This window comes from Phacochoerus africanus, chromosome 1 (assembly GCF_016906955.1).
Source record: "Phacochoerus africanus isolate WHEZ1 chromosome 1, ROS_Pafr_v1, whole genome shotgun sequence".
Classification (NCBI taxonomy): Eukaryota; Metazoa; Chordata; class Mammalia; order Artiodactyla; family Suidae; genus Phacochoerus; species Phacochoerus africanus.
This window is the reverse complement of record NC_062544.1, coordinates 119,639,598-119,663,734: the sequence shown is the minus strand read 5'-3', so window position 1 is coordinate 119,663,734 and position 24,137 is coordinate 119,639,598. Positions and strand designations below refer to the sequence as shown.

At 38.0% G+C, this 24,137-nt stretch overlaps 2 protein-coding genes across 2 annotated transcripts in view; one reads left to right on the top strand and one right to left on the bottom strand.

Annotated features, from left to right (window-relative positions):
• The window catches only part of PDE12 (phosphodiesterase 12), a 3,696-nt gene extending 1,308 nt beyond the window's left edge, over positions 1 to 2,388 (bottom strand). The window contains exon 1 of the mRNA XM_047777510.1: positions 954 to 2,388. Within this exon, the coding sequence (XP_047633466.1) occupies positions 954 to 2,261 (1,308 nt within the window). The 5' untranslated portion in view covers positions 2,262 to 2,388. The remainder of the gene's footprint in view (positions 1 to 953) is intronic.
• A 9,510-nt stretch (positions 2,389 to 11,898) lies between these two features.
• DNAH12 (dynein axonemal heavy chain 12) overlaps positions 11,899 to 24,137 on the top strand; it is a 236,067-nt gene continuing 223,828 nt past the window's right edge. The window contains exons 1-6 of the mRNA XM_047777497.1: positions 11,899 to 12,027; positions 12,669 to 12,847; positions 18,474 to 18,555; positions 18,732 to 18,758; positions 22,345 to 22,534; positions 23,323 to 23,395. Of these exons, the coding sequence (XP_047633453.1) occupies positions 12,678 to 12,847; positions 18,474 to 18,555; positions 18,732 to 18,758; positions 22,345 to 22,534; positions 23,323 to 23,395 (542 nt within the window). The 5' untranslated portion in view covers positions 11,899 to 12,027; positions 12,669 to 12,677. The remainder of the gene's footprint in view (positions 12,028 to 12,668; positions 12,848 to 18,473; positions 18,556 to 18,731; positions 18,759 to 22,344; positions 22,535 to 23,322; positions 23,396 to 24,137) is intronic.

Genomic DNA, 24,137 nt, shown 5'->3' with positions numbered 1-24,137 from the left:
AAAGAAATTACCTAGTCCAGCTGCTATTTGCCAATCTGGATGTTTTTAATCTAAGACTATATGATGAACTGAAATTTTATTCCATATCCTTCTCTACTGATGAAGTATGATCAAAGTTATGAAATTTAATTTTTAAGTTTTGGAATATAAATTAATGGAACTTAGCCTAACATTTCAATAACAGCCCAACATATAGAGGTGACATGAAAGGAATACACTTTAGATGGCAATGCTAAGGCTGGTGACTTTTTTAAGTGGCTAAGTGCAGGCTTCGGAGTCAGGCTGAATTAGGCTGGAATACCCACCCTAGCACTTACTACAGTATGACCTGGAGAAAGATACTTTTTCCACCCTAAACTAGCTTTGTAATTAATAAAAAAGAGACAATATTATCCACCTCAAGGAGGACAATTGTGTGGATTCAATTAAATGAGTTTACTCAGGTGCATCAAATACAATAGGTGCTCGAAAAATGGTTATTCTTATTGTGAACGAAACCAACTACCTAAAAACTCTGTACAGTTTTACAATACCATCCATAAAATGCGAACAGGAGGATTACCGTGAGTCAAAATTAAAATAATAGCTTAAATTTATGAAGTATTTAGTAAAACATGTCAGATAAAGTTCTTTAAAATGTGACAGAACAGTGCTTGGCAACTAGTAAAATGTCAGCCTCTATTATTCTTGCATTTAGCTAAATACACTAAATCCTAAGCGCTATGAAAAGTTACTGTTTGTTGAAAGCAACCTGTAGCATACTCAATGGTATTAGCCCAATGAATGAACGTATGATTGAAGGCTAAAAAGTATGCGCTTAAGGTACAAGAGCAAACATCTTTCACTAAAACTTGTAGTGTTTCATCTCAACTATAAGCACCTCTGACCCCCGCCCCCCTTCATGAGCCCTAAAAATGGATGAGTTTGTAAGCAGACTGGTGGAGTTACTTTACCTGAAGGACAGAAGATCTCTGAAGCACCTTTTCCTGCGCTGCTGGGTACAAAACCAGTTTCTCCAGCAGTTCTTTGTGAAGTGGGTCGGACTGCAGGGCCTCATGGAAAGCAATGTCATGCTGGCTAAGGAGGCTGAACTTGGACTTTCGGTAAAAAGTAGCGAGGCCTTCGTGCTGCTTGATTCGAAACACGCCCTCCAGCCCAAAGGCCTCGAGGGCCGGCACCAAGCTGTCTGTAAACACGTCGCGGTCAACTTCCTGCAAACAGATGAGGTCGGCGTTGTAGCCCGTGAGTTCCTTTTGGATAAGGTTCTGGCGGTAGTCGAGTTCCAGGGCGTAAGGGGCACAGTACGGGTACAGGACTGTCCGTGAGAACTCAGTCTGGGCATATGTGTCGGCCAGAAGGTTGTAGGAGACTGTGCGGATGAGGGCGTCGTCAGTCACCTTCTTCGTGTAGAGATGCCGGTGGTCAAAGGTGCACGTGCCGGGCCCGGCCTCCACCGAACACACACTTTCCAATTCTCGGCTTGGTCCGAAGCGCTGCCCATTGCCTGGGGTACAATGAAGTTTGAGCCGTAGCCCGATGTCAGCATTGGACGGGGTGTAGACGCGCTCGTTCACACCCGTCTCGGTCCAACCAGGAGAAGGTGAAGAGGGAGACAATGACGAGGGGCCTCCGCCCTCAGGCTCCACCACTCTAGGTTTGGTTTCCTTGTACCAGCGGAAGAGGGAGCCGGCGGGATCCCCAAATTCGAGGCCGAGCTTGGGGCACACCGGGAAGCCGGCCATGATGTAGCGCGGCAACTGCAGCTCGGTGAGGGAGGGCGGGTTGCGCTCTACCTTGTATTTGACATCGCCAATCTGCAGCACCGCACCGTCCTGCCAAGCGTCCACATTGAGCACGTCTTCAGCCACTGCCTCCTCCCGGTAGTACAGCTTCACTACGGGTTCGCAGGCTGCAGCCGGCTCGGGCCCAGACCCCGCACAGGCCCCACCGCCGCCTGCGTTTGGCCGGTTCTTCCTGCTCTTCCTGGCCGCGGCCGCCTTAGCGTGGCCTTTGAGAGCATTAGTAGCGATCCGGCTGAGGGCCCGACCCAGCGGCTCGCTCTGGTCGCGCTGCATATTCTTGTGGCTGCCGTCGGCCAGAGCGAAGGACAAGCTAAGCTTAGGCTCCGAGGGCACACAGCGCACTACAGCGCGCTCCATCACGCCTGCCGCGGTCTCAGTCGCCGCCTCAGCTCGACTGTGCCGCTCCACCGCCGTGCGGACCCCACGAAGCGCGGCGCGGGCGCCTGGGAGCCTCCACATGAACCTGGTGGCCTAGCGGCTGACGAGACCTGCGGCTGAACGGCCGCTAAGCGTCAGGGAGAGACAGAGGAGCAGCAGCCACCGGCTCCAGGACCCATTCAGTTCCTCAACTTCCGGCCGGCGAGGAGAGTGCGCACGGTGCTCTCGCCCCGCACTTTCGCCATTTCTGCTAATCTGCTAATTTTCTTCCATAGCTACGTCTGCCTCCAATCCATCCCAGCTTAATTTTTATATCTAACTCTAGCTACAAGGCTAGAAAAATAAAAACATGGAGGCTTCAGAGGGAAATATTAGACTTCATGGTTTATTGAAAGTGCAGTTAGCAGGCGGAAGAGAAGGCGCGCCGAAGCTCAAGTGGTTGAGGCGGTGTAGCGAGTTTCGTTTCCCCGAAGGATCCTGGCGCCTTATGAGGGCGCTGACCGCCTCCTTTCTTGTGCTGCCTGGAGCTGCCCTGCGCGAGGGCGTGAGGAGATCCCCCCGGACTGCTAGCCCGGGTTCGGGCGTGGAAAATATTTCTCAGTTCCTTTCCTCAGTATTCCCGACACTGCTAACCCTCTTCCGAAGTGTGGGTTTGCCTCAGGCCCAGTCAGCGCCGACGCGCCCAGCAGAGTTTTTGTGATAGTTAATAACCAGGAACGATAAGTAGTAAGTTCCAGTTACAGATGTGAGGTCCGGAAAGATTAACTTACCTGCTCTAGGTCGAACAGACTTTGCTGAATGAATGACAGGTGACAGGATAGCTAGTGGGTAAGAGGAAATGGGAAGTGTAACTTCCTTGAAACCCACATGAAAAAAGTAGTTCAAGAAACAGATTTTGTGTTGAATATAATTAATATTGTATGATTTACTGAAGGGGAAAAAAACCCTTTAAGATTCAGAACAAGTTGAGAATTCTCTCGGCAAATGATCTGTGTCCACTTTCCTTCTACAACTAGAGTATTTATTTATTGGGTATCTAAAAATAAACTACACATTTTCTTCTGGATTACAGTGAGGAAAATAAGCCTTTTCTGCAAGAAGGATGAATTTTGCTGTTATTTGAAATTTATATACATGTCCTCCCCTCTCTCCACACAGCAAGCATTTGACAAAGTGACCGAATACTGATGATATTTATGTGATCTAGAGCTACCCAGTAGGGTTAAAAGTCACTACATTATATCAACTAAGTGCCCTAAACAAGTTTCATTTCCCCAGTTTATAGTATCCACGTTAGCAAGTATTTTAAAATGGCGTTTTTCTTATCTCCAGCATTTTTCTTCATGCAACTTAAGCAGAACTCAATCTTAAATTATTCAACTTAAAGAATGATAAAAGCCGTATTAGAAAATGTGACTTTCCTTTAAGCAAGCTGATGTAATTGAACTCTTGCAGTCTTAATCCCATTTTTGAGACAGATGCCTTGAAGTGCCATTCTTTCCTTTAGGGTTTTGTTAGGGTTTTTTTTTTTTTTTTTGATGTTTTATTTTTTTTTCAAAGAATAAAACATATCCATTATGAAAAAAGATAATCTTCCCATCCCCGACTCCTATGCATACACAAACATTTATGAATTTACACCCTTACTCCCACTTTTTATACAAATAGAAATGTAATATACTCATGGTTCAGTTATCTTCCTCTTTTCGTTATATTTCGTCAGTTCTTTGAAGACAAAGTATCTGCAAGTATTCTCAAAGTGTCACAATTTCACATAGAAAATTTACCTTGAACTCAACAGACTTGAAAATAATACACAATAAATGGTGTGTTTGCAGCCAAATTTTTATGAGGCTAAATTGTAGCATAATCATATATGTAAATTATATACATTATAATTACATAATTAAAATTTGAAATCAGAAGACTGAACCAATACTACGCTTTCCTTGATACAAAAGAAGTGGCCAACAGAAATCATTTTTTTCATCCACTCTCAATTCATACCAAGAAACACAGCTAAAGTTTACTAATCAGAAGTTATGGTTGATGGAATTATTATTTATACATGTATCTGCAGAAATTAGTATGTGACGACTAGTTTCTTGTAATTATCCTAACGTAATAACATTGGCTTAGATCATTAGTATAGCTGTATCTTTTTTAACTTAAGGTTAACATGAAACTGAGTGATAGTTGAAATAACTGAAATTTTGAGTAATACCTGGTGATAGCTCTTCAAGGTAACCTACTTTCTCATATATTCATAACTTAATAACTTCCATTTGCTTTTTTAAGGGACCAATCTCATCTATTTGTTTCTTTTTAAATTATTTTTTCCAGTTTTAAGGAGAAATAATTGATATATAACATTATATTAGTCCAAGGGGTACAACATAATGATTTATGTTTATATTGCCAAAAGAATTACCACTATCAGTTAAACATTCATTATGTCAATAGTTACATTTTCTTTTGGTTTTTTTTGTTTGTTTGTTTGTTTTTTAGGGCCGTACCTGCAGCACATGGAAGTTCCTAGGCTAGGGGTAAAATCAGACCCACAGCTGCTCACCTATACCACATCTATAGCAAGGTAGGATCCGAGCCACATCTGTGACTTACACCACAGCTTGCGGCAATGCTGAATCCTTAACCCACTGAGCAAAGCCAGTGATCAAACCTGCATCTTCATGGATACTAGTTGGGTTCATAACCTGCTAAGCCACAGTGGGAACTCCCACACTTTCTTTTCTTGTGATGAGAACTTTAAAGAACTACTCCCTTAGCAACTTTTACATATACAATTCAGTATTGTTAATAGTAGCCACCATGCTGTACATTACATTCTCAGAACCATTTTATAACCAAAAGTTCTTACTTTTTTGATCACCTTCACCCATTTTCTCCATTCCATGTCCCTCACTACCAATCTGTTCTCTGTGTCTATGAATTAAATTTTTTTAGATTCCATATGTTATTGAGATCATACAATATGTCTGACTACTTCTCTTATCATAATGCCTTCAGGGTCGATCTGTATTGACATAATGGCAGGATTTCCTTTTTTATGGTTGAATAATGTTCCATTGTATATCTATATCTATACATCTATATCGTATCTACATCTGTATATCTTAGATTTTTCTTTACCTATTTATCCATTGATGGACACTTGCATTTAGGTTGTTTCCATGTCTTGGCTATTGTAAATAATGCTGCACTGAACCTGGGGGTGCAAATACCTTTCTGAGATAATGATTTTGTTTTCTTGGTGTGTGTGTGTGTGTTTATGTATCCAGAATTGGAATCCTGAATCATATGGTAAGTTTTACTTTATTTTTTGAGGAACTTCTGTATTGTTTTCAATAGTGGCTGCATCATTTGCATTTCTACCAACAGTGCTGTTGGTTTCTTTTATTTTAAAAGATTTATTGTAATTTATAATGGTTACAGTATATATTAGTATACTATATAGCATAGTATATATATATATGATAGTTATATCATTTTTAAAAATTTTAAATTGAGATATAACTATATTATGTAATAGAAGTATAATTAACATTAATATAACAGCAGAAAATTTACTTTGGAATTTCGCTTGTGGCCAGCGGGTTAAGGATCCAGCATTGTCACTGGCTTGGACTGCTGCTGTGGCATGGGTTTGATCTCTGGCCAGGGGAGTTCCACATGCTCTGGGTGTAGCCAAAAAATAAAAAGTGAAAAAAAATTATTTTGAAGAAAGGTAATTCAATCAAAGAACTTATGTAAAACCTATTGCAGTTTAGCTCCATAAGGAACTCTTAAGCATATGGACTCATTTCTTTTTCTTATACTCTTTTTTTAAATTTTGAAACAAACAAAACATGGTTTAAAGCATAGTAAGTTGGTCTCATAAATTCTCTTAGCATTTTTTTTTTGTCTTTTTGCCTTTTCTAGGGCCGCTCCCGCAGCATATGGAGATTCCCAGGCTAGGGATCTAATTGGAGCTGTAGCCTCCGGCCTACGCCACAACCACAGTGACGAGGGATCCAAGCCACGTATTCGACCTACACCATAGCTCACGGCAATGCCTGATCCTTAACTCACTGAGCGAGGCCAGGGATCAAACCCTCAACCTCATGGTTCCTAGTCAGATTCGTTAACCACTGCGCCACAACAGAAATTCCTCTCTTAGCATTTTCAACATTTCTATTAAGAAGTCGAAAAACTTTTTTATAGTAGTGGAGAATCACATTTTGGTGTCAATCATAAGTGCTTTTAAGTAATCAAGCTTTGTGAAATATACTTATCTGCTCTCATAAATAATATTTCTAACCGTCAGACTCATAAAAAGAGCCTTTAAGGGAAGAACTTTAAGCTGCAGATTAAGCATGTTTAATTAACAATTTTTTCCTTTCTTTCAAAGCAAAAGATTTATTGAAATTCCAGATTGCTCTTTTACAGAAATGGACAAACTGATCCTAAAATTTATATGGAAATGCAAAGGACCTCAAATAGGCCAAATCACTTCTTTTTATAAAAGAACTACAAAGTTGGAGGATTAACACTACTCAAATTTAAAACTATAGTTGATCCTTGAACATGTGGGGTTAGGGGCACCAACCCCCCTCTCTGCTACAGTGAAGTTGAAAGGCTGTGTATAACTTTATAGTCAGCCCTCCAGATATGCCATTCAGCCCCTGTCAGTTCAGCCAACCAGGGATTGTGTAGTACTGTAGCACACATTTAGTGAAAAAAACCTGCATATAGGTGGGACAGTTCAAAACTGTCTTTTTTTGTTTGTTTAATAAATTTTATTGCAGTGTAGGTGACTTAACAATGTTGTATTAGTTTCAGGTGTACAGCAAAGTGAGTCAGTCATACATATACATATACATCCATTCTTTTCAGATTCTTTCCCATATAGGCTATCACAGAGTATTGAATAGATTTCCCTGAGCTATATGGTAGGTCCCTGTTACTGATCGATTTTGTATATAGCAGTGTGTATATGCCAGTCCCAACCTCCCAATCCCTCCCTCCCCGCAGCATTTCCCCTTTGGTAACCATAAGTTTGGTTTCAAAATATTTGAGTTTGTTTCTGTTTTGTGAATAAGTTCTTTTGTATCATGCTTTATTAGATTCCACATATTAGTGATCTCATGATATTTGTCTGACTTCATTTAGTATGATAATCTCTAGGTCCATCTATGTTGCAGCAAATGGCGTTATTTTCTTCTTTTTTATGACTGAGTAGTGTTTCTTTGTGTGTATGTACTACATCTTTTTAATTCATTCATCTGTTGATGGACATTTAGGTTGTTTCCATGTCTTGGCTATTATGAATAGTGGTGCAGTGAACATAGGGGTGCACATATCTTTTTGAATTATAGCTTTGTCTGGATATATGCCCAGGAGTGGGATTGCTGGATCATATGGTAGTTCTATATTTAGTTTTCTTGTATTTTTTTTTTTTTGGCTGCATCTGAGGCATGTGGAAGTTCCCGGGCCAGGGGTTGAACCTGCACCACAGCAGCAACCAGAGCCACTGCAATGACATTGCTGGAGCCTTAACCTACTGTACCACCAGAGAACTCCTATATTTAGTTTTCTGAGGAACCTCTATACTGTTCCCCATAGTGGCTGCACCAGTTTACATTCCCACCAGCAGTGTAGGAGGGTTCCTTTTTCTCCAAACCCTCTCCAGCATTTATTACTGCAGATTTTTTGATGATGGCCATTCTGACTGGTGTGAGGTGTTATCCCATAGTTTTGATTTACATTTCTCTAATAATTAGTGATGTTGAGCATCTTTTAATGTGTTTTTTGGCTGTCTGTCTTCTTTGGAGGAGTATCTATTTAGATCTTCTGACTTTATTTTTTAATATATAAAGCTCTATGTGATATTTGTATATTTTGGAGATTAATCCCTTGTCAGTCACTTCGTTTGCAAAGATTTTCACCCATTCTATGAGTTGTCTTTTTGTTTTTTAAAATAGGTTCCTTTGCTCTGCAAAGCTTTTAAGTTTAATTAGGTCCCATCTGTATATTTTTGTTTTTATTTGCATTACTCTGGGAGGTGGATCCAAAAAGATATTGCTGTGATTTATATCAAAGAGTGTTCTGCCTATATTTTCCTGTAAGAGTTTTATAAAACTGTATAAGGGTCAACTCTATAACCATTTTTACTAAGGCTACAGTAATCAAGAGATGTGGTAAAGGAATAAAGGTAGAAAATAGACATGTAGATCAAAGGAACAGAACAGAAATTCCAGAAATAAACCCTTTCAGAAGTTCCCATTGTGGCTCAACAATAACGAGTCTAATTGGTATCCATGAGAGTTTGGGTTTGATCCCTGGCCTCACTCATTGGGTTATGGATCTGGCATTACCATTAACTGTGGTGTAGGTAGCAGATGGGGCTCAGATCCAACTTTGCTGTGGCTGTGGTGTGTAGGCTGGCAGCTGTAGCTCTGATTAGACCCCTAGCCTGGGAACTTCCATATGTCGTGAAAGTGGTCCTAAAAAGCAAAAAGAAAGAAAGAAGGGAAGGAAGGAACAAAAAGAAAGAGAAAAGAAAGGAAGGAAGGAAGGAAGAAAGGAAGAAAGAAACTCTTTCATCTGGTCAATTGATTTTTCAACAAACATGTCAAAGGAATTCAGTGAGGAAAAGACAAGCTTTTCAACAAATGGTTCTGGAACAACTGCATATCTACCTGCAAAAATAACAACAAAAACCTTGAACCTGTATCTCTCACCACATACAGAAATTGACTTTATTTATTTGTTTGTTTGTTTGTTTATTTTTGCTTTTTAGGGCCATACCTGTGGCACATGGAGGTTCCCAGGCTAGGGGTATAATCGGAGCTGTAGCCACCAGCCTATGCCACAGACACAGCAACGTGGGATCTGAGCCTGGTCTTTGACCTACACCATAGTTCACCGCAACGCCAGATCCTTAACCCACTGAGGAAGACTAGGGATTGAACAGAATTGACTTTAAATGGATCATAGACCTAAGTGTAAAACCAAAAAGCAAAAGAAAATAAAAAATCTTCGTGATCCTATCTATCATAGATGACCTCAAAATCACAATTCATAAAGTAAAGAATATTTTAAGTTCAATTTTATAAAAATAAAAAACTTGCTTTTCAAAAGACACCCTTAAGAAAGTGAAGATAGGAGTTCCTATTGTGGCTCAGTGGGTTAAGAACCCGATGTAGTGTCCATGAGGATTTGGGGTTGATCCCTGGCCTCCTTCAGTGGGTTAAGGATCTGGCATTGTGGGGGGGGTGGGTTTGCAGTGTAGGTCACAGATACAACTTCTATCTGGCATTGCAGTGGCTGTGCTGTAGGCTGGAAGCTGCGGGTATGATTTGACCCCTACCCTGGGAAGTTTTATATGTTGCAGGTGTGCCATAAAATGAAAGAAGGTGGGAGGGGGGAGAAGGAAGGAAGGGAGAGAGGGAGGAAGAGAAAAGAAAAGAAAGAAAAGACAAAGAAAAACAGAAAAAAAGACAAGCTACAGACCAAGAAGATATATTTGCAAATTACCTATCTAGTAAATGATTTGTTTCCAGAATATAAAGAACGCTTACAACTCAAAGATAAACAGCTAAATAATCATTTTTTAAAATGAATAAAAGATTTCAATAGACATTTCATCAAAAAGAAGATATGTTCATGGCTAATAAGCACATGAAAAGATATTCAATGTCATATGTATTTAGGGAAATGCAAATTAAAACCACAATGAGATGCTACTATATACCTACTCGAATAGCTATAATGAAAAAGATGACGATACCAAGTGTTGGCAAGGTTTTGGAGAAATTGGGACCCTTGTATTTTGCTGGTAGGAAGGTAAAATCTTTCAGCCACTTTGGAAAACAGTTTAATAGTTTCTTAAAAGGTCAAACATAGACTTATCATTTATCCCAGCAATTCCTACCAATGAGAAATGAATGTATAAGTTCATCCAAAGATTTGTATACAAATGTTCATGGCAGGAATATTCATAATAGCTCAGAACTGGAAGCAATCCAATTGTCCATCAACTGGTGAGTGAATAAAGCAAATGTGATATATCCATATAATGGAAAACTATTCATCAATAAGAAGAAATGAACTTCTGTCATATACTACATATGGATGAACCTCAAACACATCATTAAGAGAGAGAAGGCAGACACAAAAGGCTACATAATATATGATTCCATTTATATGAAATTTTTAGAAATTGCAAACCTATAGAAACCAAAACCAAATCAGTGGTTGCCTGGGACTGGAGGTGGGAGTGGGGATTTACTACATATGAGCTCAAGGGAACTTTTTGCAATTACTGAAATGTTTTAGAATTGGATCATAGTAATGGTTGCACAATTATATACCTTTACTAAAAATACATTGAATTGTATACTTTAAAATGGCAAATTCTGTAGTATGTAAATTATACCTATAAAAAGCTGTTCAAAAAATTATACATTGTGTCAGGTTTAATGAGAGATGAAGAACCAGTAGATTATATATATGCTTTGTATGTATCCATTGTTTGTATGCAGGCATATATATATAGTTTATTATGGGAAATTGGCTTATGCAACTGTGGGGACCAGTGAAGCAAGTCCAAGATCTACAGGGCCAGGCTGTCAGGAAAGGGAGAGAGTTAGGGTGGGGAGAGCAATTGTAGACCTAGCTGTTATTTGGAGTCTGATTCAGGGCATGCCTAAAACTTTTTAAAAGGACTTCCGCAGACTGAGTGAGGCCCACACGGATTATCTCCCTAGATTAATGTCAATTTTCCAGGGACTTGAATTATATCTGGAAAATCTCTTCACAGCAGCTCTACATTAGTGTTTGACTGAATAACTGGGAGAAGGTGTGTGCATGATATAAAAGGCTGCTGTCCTCCCTTCAGTGTTTGTAGTTCAGCCTAAATTGACATATCAAAACCCCAGCACATACAAGTATTTTGTTTTCTATAGAAAGATAATTTGCTTTTACAAGCTAGGAGGAATTTCAGTTTGTTCATTGACTCACCCAAATGACATTTTTAGAAAAACTATTGTGTGCCAGACACAATAGTATAGGCTGCTCTCTCATTAAATAAATATTTACATATTGACTGGCAGATAGAGATACTCAAATATTTGTTGAATTAACATGTCATCACTACATCACCAGGATTTTATTTATGCGTATGGTATTTGTCTAGCTATTATCATTTAGATGGAGTATCCCTTGTGCAGCCTCAAATAGCAAGGTTTCACATTTCTTTCTCCAGGCATGCTCACAAAATTTTCACATCTTAACATTTTTTGCCAAGAATTTCCTGAAGGAAAAGTGCTGTCTATAAATAATGAATAGAGAAACAAGATAAATTATACTCCTGATTAGTTATAATATTTACAGGGAGGTTGCTATGGGGACACTTGAAGACTTGATCCGCCTTTGGGAGCGAGTGTTTATATAAATCCGCTTTCCAGCAGATCCAAATTTCGTTTTCCACAGTTTGAAGATCCTGATTCCCTGCCCCTTCCAAGGGAAGGCAGTTAGGTAAAAAATTTCATTTATCTCCACCTACTTGAGTAATGAATTATTGTTGTGACAGGTAATCCTAATCTGTCCCTGCTCAGCAACTGCCTCTCCCGGCAGCATTTACCCAGCGTCTCCAGCAGCAACCGCAACAGTTTCCACGGCGACAACTTTGTTTCTACTCGGCAGAGGATCGCCTAGCTCGGCAGTAGCCAGAGGGGTTCCTGAAGTTTCACCCGTCGTTTTCACTCCTTTCATCGTTGTTTGGAAAGTTCACCGAACATTTCCTTCTTATCTGAGCATCCGGAAACTAGTGAAAACAATCAGACAGGTACTTCTTAGTCCTGGGCTTTTCTCTTCACTTCTCTCCCAGGCCAAGGGATTTTGAATTGGGTGCCAGCAGAAATGGTCTCTTTCAAGGCAGGAATTTCCAAATTGTGTGGGCATCCCACCAAATGCTGTTGATTTCACAGTTAATTTTTCAGCATTTATATGACATACTAGACTTCTTTTAGTATGCCTATTTTTCCTTGATCACAGTTTGGCTTTCTAGAAGGTAACAAAACTTAGATACAATATTGATGTTTAAAAATATTAATGATATGTCAGCTTTTGGGGAAGAGGAATTCGACCTCAACAACTGAATTTTGTTGTAGTGATTTACATCTTAGGGGAAGATTTGAACCCAGAGTTTGAGAAACGTAAGAATATTTGGAGAGCATCTAATCCTGTTCTTTAATTTAATTCATGAGGAAACTGAAACCCTCACTCACCAGGAAGTGACTAACTTCATTTTTTCATAGCAGTGAGCGGTAGAGCACCAACAGGAATACCTGGCCTTTGAACTCAACTGCCATTTTTGGGAGAAAGATCTAAAGAGGCCTAGAATTTTTGGTATTGATATGTAGGATGTGTTATGAATATAAGGAGGCTAACTTTTCCTCTCAGAGTACAGAGTATTTTCATCTTTAGGGAACCAAGATGTCAGATCCAAATAAAGCTGCCATTGCAGCAGAAAAGGAGGCTCTGAACTTGAAGTTACCTCCCATTGTCCGACCCCCTGAAGACATAGGTGTTGACACACCAACACAAAGTAAGCTGCTGAGTTACAGAAGATCCAAGGAGCAGCAGAAGACAATTAATCAGTTAGTGTAAGTAGTGCATTAGTAAATTATCCTTGTTTGGAAGTTGAGTGAAATTATTAGTGTTTGTATTCTCATAAAAAGTTTAACTTTGTAGATTGTTCTTGGACAAAATACCATCTTCAAATTCAGTTAGGAAAACAATTGAAAAAGTAATAATGATAGTAAATGTTATAGAGTGTTTAAAGTGTTTATTCTTTTTTTTTTCTTTTTCTTTTTGCTATTTCTTTGGGCCGCTTCTGCGGCATATGGAGGTTCCCAGGCTATGGGTTGAATCGGAGCTGTAGCCACCGGCCTACGCCAGAGCCACAGCAACGCAGGATCCGCGTCTGCAACCTACACCACAGCTCATGGCAACGCCGGATCGTTAACCCACTGAGCAAGGGCAGGGACCAAACCCGCAACCTCATGGTTCCTAGTCGGATTCGTTAACCACTGCGCCACGACGGGAACTCCTAAAGTGTTTATTCTAAGCTTTTAAAATGGTTTTACCTATACTTCTCATGACAACCCTATTAGATGGGTACTATAGTTATCTCTGTTTATAGATGAATAAACTCAATGCAGAGAGGTTAAATAAATTGCCCAAATTCACACGGTTGGGGTTTGGACCCTGACAGTCTGGTTCTAGAGTTCACATACTTTGAACACCATGCTATTCCTCCTCTTGATATATTATAACCATACTGTTTCCTGAAAATAAAATCAAATAACTGGGCCTCTACAAATAACATTGCATTTGAGCAAATACTTGCACTTGATTTTTTTTTATACAAAAAAATATATTCCAATGTCCTGCCCTTTCCCCTCCAATTTAGTGGAAATTAAAATTAATTTAGGTACCAGCTTTCAAAGGCTGTAATAAGGATGGTTTGATTCATTTCAGCAGTTACTGAGATTTTCCTAGGTACTTGACTGCTGGGCTGTGGAGATAAAAAAGAAGAAAAAGACATGAAGCTCATTTGTAAGATTAGAACCTTACACTGAACTATAAAACAAGGAATTTCTCTCTGGTGGATTTCTGCTTCTCTTTCTGCACTCTCTTTCCCTTTTTGGCCTGCCTCATTTATACATATTTTTGCAAATTAAACTTTGTGACAAAGTTATAGTCTCTGTTACGTTGTTGATTATTATATTGTTATTAGTTAAAATAAATTTTAATTTTACTTTCCTTACAATTAAACATCTATTAATCATATAACTTCTTTTTTTGTGTGTGTGCTTTTTTTTTTTTTTTTTTTATGGCCACACGTGGGGCATAGGGAAGTTCCCGTGCTAGGGGTCTAATTGGACCTACAGCTGCCAGCCTACACCAAAGCCACAGCAACGTGGGATCTGAGCCTCGACTGTAACCTACACCACAGCTCACGGCAATGTCAGATCCTTAACCCACTGAGTGAGGCCAGGGATCGAACCCGCAACCTCATGGTTACTAGTCATATTCGTTTTTGCTGCACCACAAAGGGAACTCTCATATAACTTCTTTAGATTTACATTTTTATTAGGCTAACAATTTTTGAATTGTACTTAAACCCAAATTTATAAGGTATATTAACTAATGGCAGATACATGTATTGTTAGATACCCTTTACCTCTTTCATTTTGAAGACCCTACTCAATGTTTCAGTAGACTTAGAGAATAGAGAAAGGAATTTCTTAGGAGTTACTTATTGTTCTTGTTCCAAAACCTTTCATTATCTCAAACTGTCATATAAACCTACTTGTAGTTCTATGAGTACATTTTTTTTTATGTGTAGTGAAAAATAATTTTCACAGTTGCTACCTGCAGTTTCCTTTGCTGCACAGTATTTATCTGCCTAAATGCTTAAACTCGTTCTTCAAGGCTTAGTTTATGAATCACCTCCTCCGGAAAGCCTTCTCCTAATCGCTTTGTGCAAGCTTTAACCCTTCCTGCATATTTCTCTTACATCTATTTAACAGATAATGAAAGTGTCTACTATTACTAAGACTCTGTGCTTGTTGCTGGCAAGACCATAGAGAACACAACAAAAAAGACTAGTCTTTCAAAAGCTACCTTCTGGTGGGAAGATGAAGAGAGTAAATCTATTAAGGAAAAAAGTATGTTACCCTTTTAGATGATGATAGGTACTATGAGGAAATAAAATAGTGGTATAGAGAATCACAGGGAAGGTGTTCCTAGGAAGCTCTCAGGAAAGTCCTGTGGAGATGATATTTAGAGATCTAAAGAATAAGAAGCTTGTCATTTAAATAGAACATGGGAACACCACTCTAGCAAAGGGGATAGCAAGCAATGAAAGCCCTGAAATGCGATTGCTTTCAGTGTGTTCTAGGAATTGACAAAGATTAATGTCACTAGGGCCTGGGAAAGAGTAGTATTAGGTGAAGATGGAGAGAAAGGCAGAGACAGGTTGTAGGTCACAATAAGAAATTCAGGTTCCATTTTAGGTGCAATGTAAGCCACTGAATTTTTCTAAACTGACAAGTGACATGAAATTCAATTTCATTAAGAAATATCACTTTGGGAATTCCCATTGTGGTGCAATGGGTTAAGAATACAACTGCAGCAGCTTGGCTGGCTACAGTGGCCTGGGTTTGATCCCTGGCCTGGTGCAGTGGATTAAAGGACTGGCGTTGTCACAGCTATGACATAGGTTGCAGCTGTGGCTCGGGTTCAATCCCTGGCCCAGGAATTTCCACATGCCATGGTCATAACATTAAAAAAATAAAATAAAATAAAATCACTCTGGTTATTTGGAATAAACTGAGATGGAGAAGAATAGGGAAAGAATAGAAGGAAACAAAGAGACCAGGTAGGATGCTTTTGCAGTAGCATAGATGAGAACTTAGCACTGGCTTGGATAAGACTAGAGATAGTGGAGGAGGAGAGAAGTACATTTATAGAGGATGTTGTTCTGATCCAGAATCAATAGGACTTGCTATTGGACTGGCTTTGGTAACAAGGTAGATGAGAGTGTCTTTAAGAATTGGAAGTTTAGGAGATGCAGGGAGTAAAAAAATCAATTAATTCTCTTTTGGAGTTGAGGTGCCTATGTCAAGGACAGGGGTTGAACTGGCATCCTCATGAATCCTAGTCAGGTTTGTTAACTGCTGAGCCAGGAAGGGAACTCCCACTCTTAGTCTGTTTTAATAAATAAAAAATGTCTAGAATGTGAGAGAGAAAATTTTCATTCTGCACTGGTTAGCAGCACCTGGAATTTTGGGGGCATACTTCAAGAGGGACTTTGATAAACCATTATAACTACTGAAGGAAGTGAGGAATTTTTAAACTATTTAATTTGAAGGAAACTGATTGGATTAATGGGTATTGACTCTGGTATTAGACAGGCCTGAGTTCATATCCCATCATTGCAGCTTATTAGCCATGTGAATTTGGCAAGTCAAGTAACTTTACTTATATTCATCTTCTTATCTGTAAGATGGGGATAATTATAGTGATGTCTAAGGATATCTGTGAGAGTTAAAGGATATCCATGCATATAAAAATCTTAAGCGAATGCCTAGAACATAAAAAGTTCACCATAATGGGTGACTTTTATTGACAGGAATGGTTGAAGAAACTGGATAGACATCACTAAGTTTGGGAAGGATAACATAGAAGAAGATTATGAATTTTTAAAAATATAACTCCAGAGAATAGAAGTTACAAGGATATAACTCAAGAAATTTGTTTCTAAGAATATGAGCTACCTGACAGTAAATTGTGCTACCTCAGAAAGTCATGAGTGTCATTCCCCTCTCACCCATCCTGGGGTACAACTTGATATTTTTGAGAGTATTCATGCATCAAATAAGGGACTGAAAAATCTTTTCAGTCATGCAAAATGCAAAAGCCTTTTCCAAATCCACTGTTCTGATCATTCATTCTACAGATATTTATTCACCTTGATGGATACTGTCTAAGTGGTGTATGGATAGCACAGTAAGAAAAACAGACATTTTTGGGGGGCAGCCTCAGGCATATGGAATTCCTGGGCCAGGGTTTGGTCTGAGCCTTGGTTTCGACCTAAGCCAAAGCTGCAGCAACACTGGATCCTTAACCAGCACAGGCCAGGGATCGAACCCGCATCCCAGTGCTCCTAAGACACCACCAATCCCATTGTGCCACAGCAGGAACTCCCAGACATGATCTTTGTCTTTATGGGTTTAACAGATTATGCTTTTATGGTAATGGTGGCCATCCCTTTCTGTTCTTTTTTTTTTTTTTTGGCTGTGCCAGTAGCACGTGGAAGCTCCTGGGCCAGCAGCAGGGCCAGGGATTGAACCCATGCCACAGCAACCACCTGAGCCGCTGCAGTGACATTGCCAGATTCTTAACCCACTGAGCCATGATAGAACTCCTAGCTATCCTCTCCTTGAAATTTCTTTTGGTTCTCTTTTTGCCTCTGATCATATCTCTTTTGCCTTCTTCATGTGTTCTTCCTCATTCCTATCACACTTGACATCCTCCAATCTTCTTTCTTAGGTCTCTTTTCCTTTCCTTGTGTACTTTTTGCTTTGGCCATCTCTTCTAGTATATTTAGCCTTTACAAATTGATCAATTTGTCTTCCTGAAAATGTTCCCATGCTTAAAAACTCTCAGCGAACTCCCCATTGTCTATTAAATAAAAAAGCTTGCTATTTGAGACCCTTAGATAGATATTCCAATCCGCTTTTCCAAACTTAATCTCCATCTGGTTCCATAACTTCTGGGCAGATTAGATAACTCCTTATTCTCAATTTTTGCCTTGAGTGTTCCCTTGCCTTCCTATTTCTGAGAGTCTTTTTTCTTTCAGATCTATCTACACAGTAAAACCACATATCCACCTGATATCCTCTTCTTCATTGTAAGCTCATTGTGAATGCTAAATTGTTCACATATCCTTCACAGATACGTCTAGGGAGAAATGAGCTTGTCCCTCCCCTGAACCATCAGGGTCCCATACTTTTCATGTGGCACTCTATCATCTTCCCTCCTTTGCAGTTTATAAATTCCTTGAAACTTATTGCTGCTATATTTTAATAAAACCTAGTAGAGTATCTTGCAATATAAGTATGCAGTAAGTATTTGGTGACAGGTGAATGGATTATATGATGATATAACTTTAAAAAAAAGAAATTATATTTTATGGATGATACATTCCTCCATTCAAAACTGTTTATTGAGCACTCACTATGTGCCAGATATTGTTTTGAGCATTGGGGATAAGGCAATGAATAAAATCATCTACAAACATATAGTATGTCAAATGGTAAGTGCTACAAAGCAAGGTAAGTGAGGATAAAAGAATGTATAGTGAAGGAAGTGCTACTTAATATAATGGTTTAGGGAAGTCTTCTCTAACAGCGTGGCATTTGAACAAAGATAATACATATAAGAGCTCACATGCATCAGGATTAACTTAAAAATTGTCATGTTAAAATTGAAAAAATGTATTATTTCTTAGTCTCCTTTTATATTACACATGAATAATTTGAAAATTAAGAACTCATTGATAATGGATGAAATTTATTTCTTATTGAAAATTCAGGAGAATAAAGAACTTGAATATATCTTCTTTAAGTAGTTGAAAAATGTTCAAATTGTAATGTTTTAATAACATATCTTAATGTTATATTCAGGAGAATCATATATTTTTCTAACTATAAATTTCAGAATTAAGGGAGCCAAGAGAAATTTAGATAGAACACTGGATAAAAGAACACCTTCATCACCACAACCAGATTATCCTTCAACTGTAAGTTCATGTTTTCTCTTTGTACTATTTTAATTATTAATTCTTATTTTAAATCAATCCCGACATAACTAGTATTTCTGAAGAATAATATATATATTTTAAATGATGCTTTAATTAAAAATTTAAATGACTTAAAAAACTTCTTGTTTTAATTTTCTCTTGTTTGCTTTTGACAGATGACCAGTGAAATTAAAAAGAAAGGAGTGAGTCCATTTATTTATATTTCTTGTTTTGAAAATGTTAAAGCACATTATTACAAAGTAGCTCCTTCTAAGACCACCTTCTAAATTCCATCATATAAAGAAATTTAGAAACAAACTATTTTCCTTGCCAAAAGGAACAAGCATGTCATGATGACATTGTGGGTTTTTTGAGTTAAATTTTTGTTTCCTTTCATTATTTGAGGATTGGTTGTAAGTATTTTTGTTCTTATTCCAAATAGCTGAAAAAAATATTCAAAGTGATAGTTATAAAGGAAATGCATCTCCCTTTTTATTGTCTTAATATTGATATAATAGTGGCTGCTTATTGAGAATCTATTGTATGTTACACTCTAGATGATAGAGATTTAAAAAAAAGACACTGCATAGGTGACAACATGGAACTGTAGTGACATTGGTGGAAAGATGATAACATTTTTAATTTCCTTAACAGCAAAGGATATGGGAATTTACAGAGGTGGTTACACCAAAGAGGGATTTATGCAGCATGTTCCCAGATGGGTGTGTAGGCTTTCTAAATCCCTTAAAATTCTCACTCTGGAGTTCTCTTGTGGTGCAGGGCTTTAGGGATTGCTGTTGTCACTGGAGCAGCTTGGGTTGTTTTTGTGGTATGGGTTTGATCCCTGGCCCAGAAACTTCCATATTCCACAGGCCTGGCCACAGGAAAAAAAAAGAAAGAAAGAAAAATTCCCTCTCTGGAGAGAGGGCTAAGGATACCTTCTTACAGACTGTGGATCCATGGAAGAACCTCATTTTAGCTATTCCAAGTTTTTTTTGACATTTTAAAAATACTCTTCCTCCTTCTCCCTCTACCTTCCACCTTTTCTGGAGATTTTGGCTGTGGATTTGCCTCTTTGCTAGGTATGAGAACTATATAAAACAACACTAAAACATTCATAGATATTTACTATGATGCTGGGTGAATTGCAAGATATTTTTGTGTGTATGTGTTTAGCACCCTCACTCTTCCTCTACAGTTCTTGCCTTTAGTGTCTACAATCTAAAATAGGGAGCTGGATATGAAACTCATTTACTCCTGAACCTACCGCTCTTGGCAATCTGGGTTCTAGAAACTCTACCATTTTGTCATTAATGTCACCAGTGACCACTAGTTGCCAAACCTAAAGGATATGTTTTCAATATTTATCTTACTAGACTTCCAGCTGACTTTTTAAAAAACTTCAAACAAACAAACAAACAAACAAAAACCCCCAAACCAAAAAAAAACCCAAAAAACCTTCCATGGCATGCAGAAGCTCCGGGGTCAGGGATTGAACCTGAGCCACAGCAGTGACAATGTTGAATCCTTAACTGCTAGGCCACTAGAGAACTCCAACACTTTTTACTTTTAAATAACTGGGCACTTATATCAGTGGAACAAAATAGATGACCCAGAAATAGACCCACACAAGGACAACCAACTGATTTTTTACAAAGGTGCAAAAATCAGTTCAATGGAAAAAGGATAATCTTTCAACAAATGGGGGTGGAGAAGTTAGGCCAACATAAAAAAGCAAAAGAAATAAACAACAACTTCCCTGAACCTAAGCGTTAACTTTGCACCTTGTACAGAAATTAAGTACAAATTTGTCATAGATTTAAACGTAATAAAAAACTATTAAAACACTTTTTGAAGAAAATCTAGGACTAAGCAAAGAATTCTTAGACATGATATCAAAAGCACAATCCATATTAAGGATCTACATGTAAGATTGGAATCCCTAAAACACCTAGAAGAAAACATATATAGAACACTGTTCTACATAAGTCATAACTATTTTTTGGATATGTCTCCCAAGGCAAAGAAAAAAAGCAAAAACAAACCAGTGGGTCCTAATTAAATTTAAAAGCTTTTGCACAGCAAAACCAATAACACAAATGAAAAGACAACCTTCTGAATGGAAGAAAATATTTGCAAATTATATGACTGATAAAGAGTTAATACCCAAAGTATATAAATAGCTCATACAACTCAATATCCAAAAAAAAAATCTGATTTAAAAATGAGCAAAAGACCTAAATAGACATTTTTCCAAAGAAAATATACAGATGGCCAATAGGCACCTGAAAAAGATTCTCTACATTGCTAATTATCAAAGAAATGCAAGTCAAAATTACAAAAAGATATTACCTCACACCTGTTAGAATGGCTATCATCAAAAAGACCGTAAGTAACAAATATTGAATGGGAGTAGAGAAAAGGGAACCCACCTACACTGTTGGTAGAAATATAAATTGGTATAGCCACTATGGAAAGAAATGTGGAGGTTCCTCAAAAAACTAAAAATAAAACTACCAATGTCCCAGCAGTTCCATGCCTGGGTATATATCCAAAGAAAACAAAAATGCCAATTCAAGAAGATACATGCATCCTAATGTTCATTGCAACATTATTTACAATAGCCAAAATACGGATAAGGAAGATGTGGGGGAAATGGAATACTACTCAGCCATGAAAAAGAATGAAAACTTTCCATTTTCAACAACATAGGTGAACCTGGAGGATATTACACCTAGTGAAATAAGTCAAATAAAGACAAATATTTTATGTTATCACTTATATGTGGAATTGAGAAAATAAAACAGATGAAGGAATATAACAAAATAGAAACAGATGCAGAGATAAAAAGAATAAACTCATGGTTACCAGTGGGAAGAGGGAAGAGTGGAGGGGAAAGATAGAGGTAGGGGATTAAGAGGTACAAGCTACTGTGTATAAAATAAATAAGATACAGGGATACATTATATAGCACAGGGAATATAGCCAATATTTTATCATAACTTTAAATGGAGTATAATCCATAAAAATTTTAAATCGCTATGTTGTACATCTGAAACTAATATATATTTTCCAACAACTATACCTCAATTAAAAAAGCACATTTGAGAGTTTCCATTGTGGTTCAGCGGTAACCAGCCTGACTAGTATCCATGAGGATGTGGGTTCCATCCCTGGCCTCACTCAGTGGGTTAAGAATCTGGTGTTGCAGTGAGCTGTGGTGTAGGTTGCTGATGTAGCTAGGATCTGGTGTTGCTGTGGCTGTGGCTGTGGTATAGGCCAGCAGCTGCAGCTCTGATTCAACCCCTAGCCTGGGAACTTCCATATGCTGCAGGTGTGGCCCAAAAAACAGCAAAAACAAAAACAAAAACAACCAAAAAAAAAAAAACACACCCCCACAAATAAACCCACAATCCATTAAAAAACTCAATAAGTATGTTTCATCAAAATTAAAAACTATTGGAGTTCCCTGGTGACCTAGTGGTTAAGAATCCAGAGTTGTCACTGCTGTGGCTCAGGTCACAGCTGTGGCATGGGTTCAATCCTTGGCCTGGGAATGTCCGCATGGTTTATATATATATATGTATATATCTATATATATATATATCTATATATATATATATCTATATAAAATTGTTTCTTTGTGGGTCATACTTCTGGATTAAATATTTTTATTCTGATAATATGTTATTTTTCACAATATTTTTATTCTAAAATGCTACCTTTGAATATATATAATTGAAATGCTACAATAGTTAGAACATTTAATTTTTTCTTATTACATTCTAGTTTGACTATATTTATTTGAAACAATGTGTGGAAAGTAGTCCCATAGTACCTATTCAGCAGGAATGGCTGGATCACATGTTAATGTTGATACCTGAGTCTTTAAAGGAAGGGAAAGAAAGAGAAGAACTCGTTCAAAGTCTCATAAGTGAGGTGTCAAGTGATTTTGAAAAAAGCATGAAGAGATATTTGGGTAAGTACCATTTAACACATGCCAGGCTTGCTTGTCCCCCTGCCTCTCAAAAGTGGAAATATGAATAATGAACATTATATGTTTAGTTATATGTATTTCTTAGATATTTAAAAGGTTTTAGGTCTATAATCTAGTCAGAGTCTTTGTAATTTAAGGGCACTTTTAAAACGGGTACTTTTTGTAATTTTTTCTGTGATTATTAACTAATAGCTTTTTAACTTTGTGCTTTGTCTTTATAGTTCTAGTTATAATATTTATAGATTGTAAAAAATATTGATATGCTTGGGGAGTTTTATTAGGGATTTAACCTCTGCAATTTTTTTTTTTTTTGGCCAGACCCGCAGCATATGGAAGTTCCTAGGCCAGGGGTCAAATCTGAGCCAAAGCTGCTACCTATGCCACAGCCACTGGATCATTAACACAATAGGCCATAGCAGGAACTCCAACCTTTGCAATTTTTAATTGGATTAATTTTTTAAGTTGCCATACCAGTGACCTTTGAGTAGATAAAATGAAAAAAACTGAGAACTTATTAAATCTTTACTGTATCTGGATTCACCTCCAAAGTAGGGCCAAAATAGTGTCAAGATGTTGATTTTGTTTCAAACAGAGATTTTTTTTCTTATCCTCATTTTGGTGCATATTACTGTACTGTCCATTATCACAAGTTAGAAACTTTGATTTCACTTAGGTCTTGCAAGCATTTTCAGGAAGTATTAATTCACATTTATTTATTTATTTATTTATTTATTTATTTATTTATTTATTTATTTATTTATTTATTTTAGTGAGGAGTGTTCTTGTGATACCTTCAGTGAAACAGTTTGAAGATGAAGGAGGCCCTTTGCCTGAATCTCCTGTGTGAGTAAAAAAACAGTACAGCATCTAGGTTTTGATAACTGATTGAAAATAAACTGATCTTTGGGAGTTCCCATCCTGGCTCAGTGGAAATGAATCTATTATCCATGAGGATGCAGGTTCGATCCCTGGCCTTACTCAGTGTGTTAAGGATCTGGCATTGCCATGAGCTGTGTTGTAGGTCACAGACACGGCTCAGATCTGGTTTTGCTGTGGCTCTGGTGTAGGCCGGCAGCTACAGTTCCAATTGGACCCCTAGCCTGGGAAACTCCATATGCTGCAGGTTATTAAAAAAAAAAAAAAGAAAGAAAGAACATAAACTGATTCTTATATTCAAGGTTCTAATTGTGAGCCACAAAGTTGTTTTGAAGACTTGCAAAAAAATAGTGCTGGAGTTCTGGTTATGGTGCAGCAGAATGAATCCAGCTAGGATCCATGAGGATGTGGGTTTGATCCCTGGCTGCACTCAGTGGGTCAGCTATCCGGCATTGCTGTGAGCTGTGGTGTAGGCTGACAGCTGTAGCTCCGATTCTACCCCCTACCCTGGGAGCATCCATCTGCCATGGGTGCGGCCCTAAAAATCAAAAAATCAGTCAATCAATAAAAATAAAAAAATGCTTTTTCCCTCAAAGGTATCTTCTACATTGAACTTAACTAATTGTTGCTTACACAATTATACAGACCTTTATGGATATGCAATTCGGCCTTAAGTAAGCTTTGGTGTGTTGTCAGACAGATTTCTCTG